This window comes from Mastigoproctus giganteus, chromosome 10 (assembly GCF_048544385.1).
Source record: "Mastigoproctus giganteus isolate SK-2022 chromosome 10, ASM4854438v1, whole genome shotgun sequence".
Lineage (NCBI taxonomy): Eukaryota > Metazoa > Arthropoda > Arachnida > Uropygi > Thelyphonidae > Mastigoproctus > Mastigoproctus giganteus.
In genome coordinates, this window is record NC_143584.1 from 88185321 (window position 1) to 88200052 (window position 14732).

General features: G+C 38.9%; 1 protein-coding gene across 2 annotated transcripts in view; it reads right to left on the reverse strand.

Annotated features, from left to right (window-relative positions):
• The window catches only part of LOC150079140 (vacuolar protein sorting-associated protein 11 homolog), a 697977-nt gene that overhangs the window by 304587 nt on the left and 378658 nt on the right, over positions 1 to 14732 (reverse strand). For both annotated transcript variants that reach the window (XM_090382204.1, XM_090382205.1), the window contains one exon: positions 5320 to 5370. In XM_090382204.1, coding sequence (XP_090238330.1) covers positions 5320 to 5370 — 51 coding nt within the window. The remainder of the gene's footprint in view (positions 1 to 5319; positions 5371 to 14732) is intronic.

Consider the following 14732-nt stretch of genomic DNA (forward strand, 5'->3'; position numbering starts at 1 on the left):
TGCCACATGGTTTATTCTGCAAAGGTTTATTTTGGTACAAATTATGCCATTTTGGGGTGAATAAATACTGCTTTATAGGATGATGTGGGAAACTTTTGATTTTTGCTGCATAACTTAATAACAGAGCTTGCCGACGAAGAAATAAGGGTGGCTCGTGTGCTTCCATATAGAGACTGAACTGGCGATGTACGAAAAGCTCCCAGTGCAATTCGGAGAGCATTGTGATGTACTGCGTCGAGCCATTTTAATACACTTTCTCTAGCTGAGGCATATGTAGGTGACCCATAGTCTAGTTTGGATCTTATGAGCGACCGGTATAAGTGCAGCAGCATGTACCGATCTGCACCCCATGACAAAGCGGAAATTGCCCTGAGGAGATTCAGCTTCTTTAGACAGGTTGTATGAATATGCTTAATATGCTCCTAGAAACTAAGTTTTTTATCCAGAATTAGTCCAAGAAAGCTAATACTCTGCTGAAAAGAAATTGGATGAGAATCAAGATGCAAATCAGAATCTGGATGTAAATTCCGTTTACAGCAAAAATGAATTGCTGTTGTTTTTTGTTTTGAAAGTCTGTATCCATTATTTTTAGCCCACTGAAAACAAGCTTGTTAATTGTACCTTGAAGCTGCCTTTCAATGAAACGCATGTTTTGTGAGTGGCTTGAGATTGCCAGATCGTCCAGCATACAGATAAGTTTCAACTGTGTCGGGAATACATTTGGTAATGGAATTAATCCTGAGAGAGAAGAGCGTGGCACTAAGCACAGAACCCTGAGGGACCCCCTCTTCTTGCACAAATGTTTGCGAGAGAGCAGAGTGAAATCGTACCTGAAAGGTCCTATTGCTCAAAAAGTTCTGGATAAATTTTGGAAGATGACCACGAAGACTGGATTCATAGAGATCGTGAAGAATTCCATACCGCCAGGTTGTATCAAAAGCTTTTTCGATGTCAAGACATATCACTAGGTGTTCGTTCCTGAGAAATGCATTTCAGATGTTTCCTTCAGCTTTGACCATAAGGTCAAGTGTTGATCTAGTTCTTCGAAATCCATATTGATTTTGACTTAGAATGCATTCAGTCTCTAGGAACCATGTCAATCTGGCATTAATTATTTTTTCTAATGCTTTTCCTATACAACTAGTTAACGCTATCGGTCGGTAATTTGCTGGATCTGAATAGTCCTTTCCTGGTTTTGGGAAAGCTAATACAATAGAATGACGCCAACTGGTAGGGTAGTAGTCTTCGCCAAAGATTCTATTATACAGTTTTAGCAGAGCAGAAAGGGATTCTTCACTCAAGTGATATATCATGGCATAGTACACTCCATCATGGCCAGCAGCACTATTTTTGGATCTTGCAAGTGCACTACGTAACTCTGCCATGGTAAGGGGTACATTATATGGATGCTGTCATGAAGTACTGAAATTGAGATTATATTTTTCTGCTTGTACTTTATGTGCCTGGAAACTTGGCTCAAATGTGGTTACAGCGGAGATTTTTTCGAAGGTTTCACCTAATGTATTAGAAATATCAAGAGGATTGCAGATTTCTTTGCGGCACCTCCGTAGCCAGGTGGGAAGGCGCAGCAGTGCGTAGCACACGTTTCTCGATCAGACAGGGGTTCGAGCCCGTCACCACCAAATACAGAGGATGCGGAAAGGTCAGGGAATGACCACCGCATATTCCGGAGCAATATGGCCTTAGTTGCTAATGCTCCTAAAAACCAAATAACAAACAAACAAGCAGATTTCTTTGCCTTTTAGAAATATTATCGGAGTGGTTATAGGTGGATATTTTCCATTAATTCTTCGAACTTTAGTCCAAACGGTTCTGATATTTGTGGTTCTGTTTATAGAGGAGGCATATTTGGACCATGTCTCTTTTTTGTTTATTCGTTGTATGTGACGAGATTTAGCTCTAGCTTTCTTGAACTGTATGAGATTAACTGTGGTTGGGTATTTACGAAATAAGTTCCAGTATCTATTCTTCTCTTTTTTGGCATTGCTACAGGCTTCATTCCACCATATTTTTGGGTGGGAGCGAGTTTTCATGGATGATCTGGGTATACTGGTTTCTGCAGCTGCTATCATTTGCTGAGTTATGTAAGTTACGGCAGAGTCAATGGTGAGGGTCTCAATAGCCTGAATATCTAGATGTGCCAGCTCTCTTCCAGTTAGCTTTGTTGAATTTCCAAACAGTTTTTATCTCAGTTTGAGGAGGAGAGTTAGCCGATAGTGTGCATATTACTGGAAAGTGGTCACTATTTCGCAGGTTATCAGTGACCATCCAATCAATAAGAGGAAGGAGGTTTGGCGAGCATATTGAAAGATCAATTGCAGAAGTTGACCTTGAGGAAAGATGCACGTACGTGTGAGTCCCATTGTTTAATAATGTTAAGTTGTGCCTTTCAAGAAATTTTTCAATTAACTGACCTCTCTTATCGAGGTGTGAGGAACCCCATAGGGGGTGATGCCCGTTCCAGTCACCTAAGATACAGAAAGGTGGTGGCAGCTGGGTAACTATATCATTCAAATCTGCTAGAGAGTATGAATAGTTTGGTGAAAGTTATATGGAAACAACTGTTACCGCTATCTTAACCATAACTCTAGCAGCGATTGCTTCTAAAGTTGTTTGCAGTGGGACTGGCCTGAAAGGAGTTCTGGAGTTTACTAGCAATGCTACACCTCCATGTGCTATATTAGAGTCGTTCCTATCCTTTTTAAGCATTATATGATGTTTTATGCTCATAGTTATTTTAGGGGTCAGGTTTGTTTCCTGTAGACAAAGAACAGCAGGCTTATATTCGGTAATTAAGTCATAAACATCGTCTAAGTTAGCTCGGAGTCCGCGACAATTCCATTGAATGATTCTATGCATTATTGAGGATTATCGGTTGTGTCTGCCTGCTTACGGGATGTGGTTTGTTTGCGCCTGTCTAGTCTTTTTTCCCTTTTTGGGAAATTTGGTCTAGTGACGTCCATGTCCTCCTCTTCTGCATGAAGTTCAAGAAGTGGATCATCTCGGTGTGAATTTCTATCTATGTCCATGGTATCAGTACTGGTTTTTTCATTATTTCTTTCAGAGCTCGTTTGATTAACTGGCTGTTGTACAGAATTTTTATCTGGCGGTATTGTCAATGGTGTGTTTACCGAATGAGTTGATTGCTGTTGAGTAGGCTGTTCTTTTAGTGTAGAGAGGACTGACCTTGCCCAATCAGAAATTGAGATGCTTGGCGGAACTGAACAATCTGTTTGTACTGTTATGGATCGTTGCTTTTTTACAACTGAAGAATAAGATGGCAATTTATTTGAAATTAAACAATGTCTTTTTGCTTCTTGGTATGGCACCTTGTGTTCCACTTTGTACTTTTGTATATTCTTTTCAGTCTGCCACTGGATGCACTCCTTTAAAAATGCTGAATGATTCCCCTTACAGTTTGGGCAGCTTTGTATTTCAGTGGGGCAGTCTGTGTGAACATGCTCTTTTGAACCACAGGAGGCACAGGTGGTTACACCCCTGCAGACTGCTTGTGAGTGTCCAAATTTTTGGCATTTAAAACACCGGACTGGGTTTGGAATATAAGGTTGAATTTTGCATCTTAAATATCCAGCTTTAACAGTTGTTGGTAAAATTGGTGTTTTAAATGTAAGAATGACAGTTCGGGTAGGAGTAAGAACCCCATCTTTCTTAATGACTATCCTTTTGGCATTTATTACATTTTGATCGCCTAATTTCTGAACGATTTCCTCCTCAGATACATTAAGGAGATCCCACTCGGCTATTACCCCTTTAGAGGAGTTTAAGGTGGCATGCGGGGTAACCTTTGTGGGAATTCCACCAAAAGTCAATATTTTTAATAGTTTTTCCGAGTGCTTATTCTCGTTCATCTCCACTAGGAGGTCTCCGGATTTTAATCTTCGAACCATTTTGGGTGGGCCCGCCACATTTTCAAGACATTTCTGTATTAAGAATGGGGAGAGCTTACTCAAAGAACTGTCAGTCAGAGAATGCAGTATCAAAAAAAGAGGAGCTGGGGTTTCTGTTCCTTCTTTTTTCTGCCGTTTTGAATTACCTGCATTTAAGTCTTCTCTGTTTGAGAGATCTGGATCATGAGATCCGTAAGTGGCATGTCTATTTATGTCCATCTTTGCTCTTTTCTGCCCCGGGAGAGTGTTTTTCTTCTCCCAGGTTACCAGCCCCGCCACGTGGAGGTAGGAGCGGTGCCACCAGTGACCAAGCGGTTTAGAGATTTAGTTAGGTTAGTATGGATTATATATATATATACACAAGGAAAGAAAGGTGTATTTCCTTTCTGGATTCTACTTCAAAGCTTTTAAGTAAAGAATCACTTATGAAAAACAAGAAGAATAGTGACACTGGAAAATACACAAGTTTTACAAGCTAATACACAAGCTAATACACAAGTTTTCTTCCAAATTTGGTCATTTAGGTGAAATTTTACAAAGGTTGTGTTTTGTTTAATCAGCTTCTTGTAATAAAACTTCCTGCTTCCTCCAACGATGAATCATCTTTTCAGTAGGCAGTTGTCCGAAATTTCGTTTTGCTACTCTGTTCTCCTGTTCTCTGGCATATTGTACTACTTTTATCTTAAATCCAATAGTATAATTTGCCTTCTTGATGCACTTGCCATTGATTAGGGCTTAAAGGTATAACTGGAATTCACTTAAAGTGTTCTCCACAGAAAATTTTTCCAGCTGGGTGGCGTATGAAGTAACTGAGTGGGGTAGTGTAATACTTGGCAATATTATAAAATTTTTTGTTATTTATAAATGTAACTTAAATGATCCAGAGCAAAATTAATTGCATAATTTAACATTATATGCTCTTGTTGCCTTGATCTCGATTGCATAGCATGTTCGAATTAATATTGATCAAAATCAGTGAACAGTACTATATGGTACCACGAGAATTGTTTAAATTTTAGCCGGGCAGTGCGCCCATTTGATATGTCTTGGAGAGAACACTGATTTATTACTCCATCAACAGCCTTGTAATTACTGAAAAAAAAAAGAAGTGTACTAACATATAGTAGTTAACTATCCATTAAATACTATATATTAACTCTCGGCTGTGTGCATGTGCTGTTTTGCCACTTTTGGCTTCTAAGATGAAGAGTGATTTTTTATGGTATTTATAAGGAAAAAAGCATCGCATAAGCTGACAAATGTGGCAATTCATTAATAAAGTCACTATCATAATTCCAATGTAATTTTAACCAATGTTTATTGCTGTATAAGTCATGACAACAAGTATTTTCCATTATATTAAAATAAATGGGTGAAATTAAAGAATTACCTCTGAACTTTTCAGCATTCCCATGATCTTTTGTTCTTGATGCTTCTTATCCTAATGGAAATATTGCTAAGTTACATGAAGATATAAAATATTTAAGTTAACTGCCTTTATTCACCACCAATAATAAATTTTTTAATTTAATGTTATAATTTTGACTAACTATTTATTCCTAAAAATGCAAATTTTCTATTATATTAATTAGCTTAATGTGTAACATGATTACTTATTACTGTGAAGGAATAATCTAGGAGTTGATTCTAACTTATTGTGGGAACTGTTTCTACAATGTTTTCAGACAGTATTAAGCATATTTGTCTGCAGAGAGAATGGAGAATTAAGCAGAAATTTAGTGTTTTGATGGATGAATTTGAGTGCTTGAAGAAAAGAGATGTTGCATTTAAAGGAATTAAAGCAGGAGAGGGGCTCATCAAATACTCATTTGTCCACTCAACCACAAGACATATGCATTTGGTAATGCATGGCACGATACCAATGAATACAATGCAGTGATTGCACCATAGGTACCTTCTTTGCCCTTACCTTTTATTTATTGGTGTTTAAAATTTTTTTGATGTATAGCTGCTGCTTAGACAGTGTCGTATCTTTGTCATTTCCACCCAGTATGAAAAGATGTTTGCTATTATTGACCTGAGAGGCAGATTTTTTTAAAATATTTAAAAAAAAAAAAAAAATACATATATAAAATAACATTTATTTTAAAACTTTTTTATGACAGTTTTGTTATTTTCAAGATTTATATTTTTTATTAACTATATAATATCGGTGTAAATACACCATAGTTAACCCACAGATTTGAGCTACGATTGTAGCGTAGAAGGCATCGTTTTAATTGTATCTCATAATGTGGTTGCCTTCACAACAAGATAGCTACTATTTAAAAGTTACAGCTGTCAGTTACAAGCTCCGCAAAAACGATAAGTGTTTGCCTTTTATTTACATGATTGTTGTTTTATATTGTACTTAATACGTAGTCATATAGTTATAGTTACGCTGGTTATTTTTTATTTTAATTTAGATAAAGAGTTTTTGTGGATTTTACTTACGATAGGTAAAACCGTTATTTTTGTTCGATTTTTGTAGCCATTGTTTTTGTATATAGGGAATTCAAAGTTTTTGTAGGGAATTCAAAGTTTTTGATTGAGGTAGCTAGGTAGCTCTAACGCATAATTCTATAGTAATACGATTCACTGTTTCTATTTCATAGTTTCTATTCAAATACTACTGACATTTAATTTATTGATTTTATTAATTTAAACTACCATGCCCCGAACTAGAGCAGCAAAGCAACGGGCACAAAGTGGCAGGAGTGTTGTGACTCGGGGGAGAACTGAGGGGGGCGATTCTCCAACGCGTCACAGCCTAAAAAAATGTGCAGCTTGTGAAATGTTTGCCGAACTCTCTGGAACGGAACATGATATTGCCATGGGGGATGTCTTTGTGTGTGCGCGATGTAAGGAGTGTAAGGAAATCAGGCGACAACTCAGCGTTGTTATGGGCCTATATGAGAGTTTGAAGGACAGGGTGGATGCCCTCGAAGGAAATAAATTGAGGGGCCCATCAAGCTCTCAGCTGCCCACATCAACGCCAGAGCTTGCACTTGGTCATCGCGCAACACAGCGGCAAACCCCAAGGCAGAATGCGCTGGTCCCACAGGAACTATTAGTTGTTGGTGACTCTATTGTCAGGGAAACGGGGAACATGCTATGTAAAAAGGATAGGTGGAACAGGACCAGGGTATGTCTGCCAGGGGCAAAGGTTGATGACGTTGTAGAGCGGATATCATCTTTCAAGGGCACAAAAGGTGATATAGTTGTACACGTTGGCACTAATGATATTAAGAGTAGGAGACCGGCAGAATTACTCAACAAGTACAGGTCACTGTTGAAAAAAAGCCGAGAATTGGGGTTGAATTTGAAAGTGTCTGCAATTCTGCCCAGACACGATAGCAGGGAGTATATGATGAGAGCCTTGTCGATCAATTCGGCTATGGAAAGATTGTGCAAGGCTCAAGGGGTAGAATTTTTTTCAGCCTGGACTGTACTTGTTAACAGGAGAGATTGCTTCTACAGGGATGGGATACACTTAAATAGAAAGGGTGCAAGAATATTTGCTGATGCTATCGAGGCAGTGTTAGGTGGGTCGGAAAACTGCTAGCTTGGGGGGATACAAAGACTAATAGTTTAACAGTAACCGCAGGCAGAGGTGAAGGTGATTCTTGCACAACTTCTATTAGAATAAGAAGCGACCTGGAGAGAGGGGTGTTGGGGGTTTCAGGGACGGATGGCAGTCATCCTGGAATAGTTGGGTACATGGGATGTGTTAGGGTAACAAGGAATAGGCATAGGAGCATGTATGCTTGCATGTATACCAATGCTAGAAGTATAGTAAACAAGTTTGATGAATTTGAAGTGTTGGTCAAGACATCAAAGGCGGATATTGTTGGGATAGCAGAGACGTGGTGTCACAAAGATATAAGGAATGCAGAACTGGAATTTGGGGAGTACAATGTGTACAGAAAGGATAGACAGGACAGAAAGGGAGGAGGTGTTATGCTGTTAATTAAGAAAAACATAAAATCAAAAGAAGTTCATCCAGTTGATATAGATGGACAGTGCACTGTTGAGTCAGTTTGGTGTGACATAAGCACTGCGAAAGCAAAAATAAGAGTAGGAGTGTGTTATAGGCCTAATGACTCGAATGAGTACAATGAACAATTGTACAGAGAAATAGAGTGGGCCAGTAAATCAGAATGTCTTATAATGGGGGATTTTAACTTCCCAGATATTGACTGGAACTTGTGGGTTGGTCACTCACACACTAGTCAGACTTTTGTGGATTTATTGGATGATTGTTTTCTGCAGCAGCATGTTCGAGAGGCAACCAGAGAAAGTAATACTCTTGATCTGGTTATCAGCAGTGATCATTCGTGTATTAAGAATTTGCAGATAAAGGAACCACTAGGTGGCAGTGATCACAGTGTGCTGAAGTGGGATTTACTCAAAGAGGTAACTACCGTCAGGGGTAAAGGAAAGGGTTTTTGCTTCCGTAAAGGGGAGTATAGTGGTCTCAGACAGTTTTTAAATTCTGTACAGTGGGATCAACTGACGATGTTACAAACAGTAAATTCTAAGTGGGAAGCATTCAAGGAATTAATCGTGGAAGCTACTAGACTTTTCATACCGATGAAGAAATATTGTTCAAGGTTTAGGCCTAAATGGTTATCAAATGAACTAATGAGACTCGTGACAGAGAAGAAAAATGCATGGGATGCATATAAATTATCAGGCGACGCAGAAGCCTGTAGCAGATATAAGCTAGTCTGTAATCAGGTCACAAAGGAGGTTCGGCAGGCAAAGGCGGATTACGAGAAATCTTTGGCAAAAGATGCAAAGAAAAACAGCAAGGATTTCTTTACTTATATAAACTCAAAAAGGAAGGGGATGAATATGATTGGTCCACTTGACATCGATGGTTCGACTGTTGATGATCCTGCTCAGATAGCAAACAAACTGAATGAGTATTTTGCATCTACATTCACATGTGAGGAATTATTACAGTTTGAAAATGGAAGAAGGTTATCAAATTGTAGCAGTGTACTTAATGATTTTGTAATAACTGAGAGCAAAGTGGAGGAGAAATTGTTGAAGTTAAACATAAGAAAGGCACCTGGGGTGGATGGGATCTATCCAGTTATATTAAAGGAGGCGGCAAAGCAACTAAGCAAACCCTTAGCCATAATTATGAGAGCATCCTTGGATTCAGGGGAGGTTCCCACGGACTGGAGATGTGCAAATGTATCCCCAATTCACAAAGGAGGTTCGAAGGGTGACACGGGTAATTACAGACCAGTTAGTTTAACTTCTGTTCCGGGTAAAATAATGGAGTCACTGGTTAAAGATGCATTGCAGGATCATCTAGACAAGACTGCAGCAATAATTCAGACACAGCATGGGTTTGTTAAGGGAAAGTCTTGTCTGACAAATTTGATTGGTTATTATGATGTGGTCACAAAAGAACTGGATGCAAAAAATAATTTTGATATCATATATTTGGATTTCAGGAAAGCTTTTGACACTGTTGCGCATGGAAGACTACTGTACAAATTGGAGCAGAATGGTATTAAGGGTAAGTTGCTACAATGGATAAAAGGATGGTTAAGTGGGAGAAGACAGAGGGTGGTAATCAATGGGTGCTGCTCTTCGTGGACTAATGTTATTAGTGGAGTCCCACAGGGTTCGGTGTTGGGTCCACTGTTGTTTTGTATATTTATTAATGATATTGATGAAGGTATATCAGGCTTAATGTCAAAGTTTGCAGATGACACGAAGGTTGGCAGGGTTGTTAATGACAGTAATGGCAGTGTGATACTGCAACAGGATCTAGATAATTTGGGCAGATGGGCTAAGAAGTGGCAACTGAAGTTTAACCTTGACAAATGCAAAGTACTGCATATGGGTAGAAGTAACCCCAGAGAAACGTACCAACTGTGTGGTACTACACTTAAGGTGGTAGAAAATGAAAAAGACCTGGGAGTAATTGTGCAGTCAGATATGAAGTTTTCTGACCAATGTAGACAGGCTGCTAGGGCAGGTCATGGGGTTTTGTCAATGATATATAGGAATTTTGCTAGCAGGGAAAAGGAGGTGATTGTCCCTCTGTATAAGGCAATGGTCAGGCCACGCCTTGAGTACTGCGTACAGGTCTGGAGGCCTCATTTTAGGAAGGATGTAGATTTGCTTGAGCGTGTACAGAGAAGAGCAACACGATTGGTGAGGGGAATGAAGGGATCCTCTTACCAAGAGAGGCTTAAGTTCTGCAAATTGCAGTGGCTGGAGACTAGGCACCTGCGCGGTGATCTGATTGAGGTGTATAAGGCCTTGAATGGGTTGAGCACGCTGAATTCTGATGGGATCCTCCCACTTGTTCAGAATACGAACCTACGGGGACATAAGTTCAAATTAAGAAAGGATAGATGTAGAATAGATGTGCGGAAATTTGCCTTTAGCCAGCGGGTGGTTAATTGCTGGAACAAACTTCCATCTGTCGTTGTGGAAGTTGATAGGTTAAATAAATTTAAGGAGGAACTGGACAGGCATTTGGAGGGTATGGTGTGATTTTTTTTTTTTTTTTTTTTTGGCTGATGCTGCATAAGCTCCTACACTTGCTTTCTTGCATCAAGTGCCACTACTACTACTACTACTACTACTACTATTGAATTACTTCAAATAAATAACGCTTCTCTAGTAGAGAAGACTACTGTTATTTATTTTCAGCGGTACCACCACCCAGACGATCGTTTCGAAGCTGTTTGGCTTCGTCATCAGTGGGCGGGCAGGTACCCAGGTAATACAACAAGCCGCTACAATCGTAGCTCAAATCTATGGGTTAACTATTGTGTATTTACACCGATATTATATAGTTAATTATCAAAACCCATAAGGATTATGCCTAGTGCATTTAATTTTCCAAATACATTACCACCACACCCTTTTGGCATCTCATAATGTGGATATAACTTCGCAACTGAGATGGCTTGTTGTATTACCTGGGTACCTGCCCGCCCACTGATGACGAAGCCAAACAGCTTCGAAACGATCGTCTGGGTGGTGGTACCGCTGAAAATAAATAACAGTAGTCTTCTCTACTAGAGAAGCGTTATTTATTTGAAGTAATTCAATAGTAGCTATCTTGTTGTGAAGGCAACCACATTATGAGATACAATTAAAACGATGCCTTCTACGCTACAATCGTAGCTCAAATCTATGGGTTAACTATGGTGTATTTACACCGATATTATATAGTTAATTATCAAAACCCATAAGGATTATGCCTAGTGCATTTAATTTTCCAAATTTTTTATTAAGTATAAAGGTATAAAGTATATTAAGTATAAAGGTTTTATTAAGTATAAAGGATAAGACCATTTCTGGTTCTTATCCTCTTCTTTTTTTATTACTACAAAAATTATGGGAATCATTATTACACTGCATATTGCAAAATCTAGAGAATAACAGTTGGAAGACTTACACGTGGGCCAGCAACTAATATATATATATATATATATATGCGCATCTCTAGAGGTAGATATTCTTAGTGACTAATGCCAGGGAAACAGTAAATATTTTTTTGTATAAGAATAGGTGGAAGAGAACCATGGTATGAAACAAGAAGAAGAAATGAATCACTTATAAGTTTATCAAGTGGAAATCTGCTATACACCAATGGAAACAGCAAAAGGAGCAAAGGTTGAGTTGGCTTTCTCGTCCATAAAGATATAAAAAAACAACATTTTGGAATTCAAAAGTACATCACCAAGGTTTTCAGGATTTCTAAGAGGTACAAGCTAAAGGTTATAATGATTTATGCACCAACATCGAGCCATGATGATGAAGAGGTTGAAGTAATGTACACTGAAATTGAGTCTTCTAGATGAGCAGAAAACCCACTTCACTATCATTATGGGGGACTTCAATGCTAAGGTTGGAAAGAGGCAAACCAGTGCAGAAAGTGGAACAATAGGAAATTTTGGAATTGGTGAAAGACTTGTGGAACTTGCAGAATCTCAAGGAATTTCAGTAATGAACAATTTTTTCAAGAAAAGGGTGAACAGAAAGTGGACAAGGAAGAGCCCAAATGGCTTAACAACTGATGAAATAGACTTCATCCTCACTAACAGAAGATATATCGTGAATGACGTTACCGTCCTGAACAAAGTAAACGTTGGAAATGATCACAGAATAGTAAGATGCACACTTGATACAGATGTAAGAAAAGAAAGGAAAAAACTGACTCGAGTAAATAATACAAAGGTCTTTGAGATAACAGAAGAGAAGAAAAAGCAGAATGTGCTGGAACTTAAGAACAAGTTTGAGCTTCTGCAGACTGTTTAGGACCAAGATATCAACAAGGAATACTACAACTTTCTGAAAATGAAAAAGCCCAAGAAACCTATAGGTAAAAATAAATCCAAAGAAGAAAAAAATTAGTCAAGAAACACTTGTCATGAACTAAAGACGGCAAATGAAGAGCAAGCACTGACAAGGATAAAATTGATATATAGAGTTATGCAAAGCAATTAGAAAGAGACCCAGAGAGGACATAAGATTTAACACAAAAAAAGTAGAACAAGCATTACGGGAAAACAAACGACTTAAATCAGCAGCCATCAGCAGCAATACAGAAAGACAAATGATACTGAAACCGAAGAATAGCAATGTTGTACTTATAAATAGCAGAGAAGGCATAATTTGAATAGCAGAAGACTACTATAGAGAATTATACAAGGAGCGAGGGAATGATGTCAGCAGTGGGGAAAAGGATCGCAAATTAGTAACAAATACAACATAACTGATATCCTTCCTGATAGGTAGAACATGTATTGAAGAAAATGAAGAATCAAAAAGCCCTGGGTGAAGATGAAGTTACTATAGATTTGTTAATATTAGGAGGAAGAGACCTGACACAGAAACTGACAAGACTCTTCACAAAATACATTAGGAAAGGTGTGATGCCTGAGGGGTGGAATAATGCAATCATAGTTTTGCTGTATAAGAAAGGAGATAAATGAGAAATTGGAAATTATAGATCAATTAGCTTGTTATCCCACATATACAAGTTGTTCACAAGGGTCATTACTAACAGATTAGAAAACTAATCACCTTCACGTAATATCACAGCCAATACACGTGACACAGAAGCCTATGATAGATACAAGTTGATCTGTAACCAAGTTACAAAGGAGGTTAGGCAGGCGAAGGCAGATTACGAGAAATCTTTGGCAAGGGATGCAAAGAAAAATAGCAAAGAGTTCTTTACTTATGTAAACTCTAGAAGGAAGGGGATGAATCAGATTGGTCCACTTGATATCGATGGGTCAACTGTTGATGATCCTGCTCAGGTAGCTAACAAACTGAATGAATATTTTGCATCGACATTCACACATGAGGAGTTATTCAGCGAGGGGAATGCCAGAGGTGTATCCAACTCTGGCAGTAAGCTAGAGAATCTTGTAATAACTGAGAGTAAAGTAGAGGAGAAATTGTTGAAGATAAATACAAGAAAGGCACCTGGGGTGGATGGGATCTATCCAGTTATATTAAAGGAGGCAGCAAAGGAAGTAAGCAAACCCTTAGCCATAATTATGAGAGCTTCCTTGGACTCAGGGGAAGTACCCATGGACTGGAGACGTGCAAATGTGACCCCAATTCACAAAGGAGGATCAAAGGGCGATACAAGTAATTATAGACCTGTTAGTTTAACTTCTGTTCCTGGAAAATTAATGGAGGCACTGGTTAAAGAAGCACTGCAGGATCATCTAGACAAGACTTCAGTTATAGCTCAGACACAGCATGGTTTTGTTAAGGGGAAGTCTTGCCTGACCAATCTGATTGGATACTATGATGCAGTCACAAAAGAACTGGATGCAGGGAATAACTTTGATTATTATTATTATTTTTTTATTATTATTATTAGCCATATGGTACAAGGAAGCCTGAGGCTTATGCTGCACTAGCCAAAAAAAAAAAAAATAAAAAATTCCCGAGTTACCCCCTGTGTGTGTGTGTGTGTGTGTGTGTGTGTGTGTGTGTGTGTGTGTGTGTGTGTGTGTGTGTGTGTGTGTGTGAGAGAGAGAGAGAGAGAGAGAGGGGGGGGGGGGCATCACCAAGAAAGAGAAGAATGATGATATCCAGCTCAGGACCCTGGGTTTGCCAAGCCCATACTCACCAGATGTGAGCCCCCGGGGTTAATACTTGGATCTTAGAAAGGCTTTTGATACTGTTGCACATGGAAGACTGCTGCACAAATTGGAGCAGTGTGGCATTGGAGGCAAATTGCTGCTATGGATAAAGGGGTGGTTGAGGGGGTGAAGAGGGACATTGGTAATCAATGGACACTGCTCATCGTGGACTAATGTTATTAGTGGAGTCCCTCGGGGTTCAGTATTGGGTCCATTATTGTTTTCTGTATTTATAAATGATATTGATGATGGTATATCAAGCTTAATGTCCAAGTTTGCAGACGATACGAAGGTTGGCAGGGTTGTCAAGAACACTACTGACACTATGCTACTGGAACAGGATCTGGAAAGGTTGAGCAGATGGGCTGAGAGGTGGCAAATGAAGTTTAACATTGACAAATGTAAAGTACAGTAATACCCTGACTTACGCGAACTCGGAGTTACGCAGTTCTTGATTTTTTCGTTTGGCTGCCGCGCACTATCTTCAAGGTCGTTTTTCATATGTTATCGATATACGGTGCGACGGCGGAGAGTGAGAGCGAAAGATGAACAAAATTCAACTTTGCTGCGCATGAGCTGCACACACATATACAAGAATTTGTATTCCAACTGTCATATTTGTATGTGTGCGTTCGAATTCATGCTCAACTTTTGT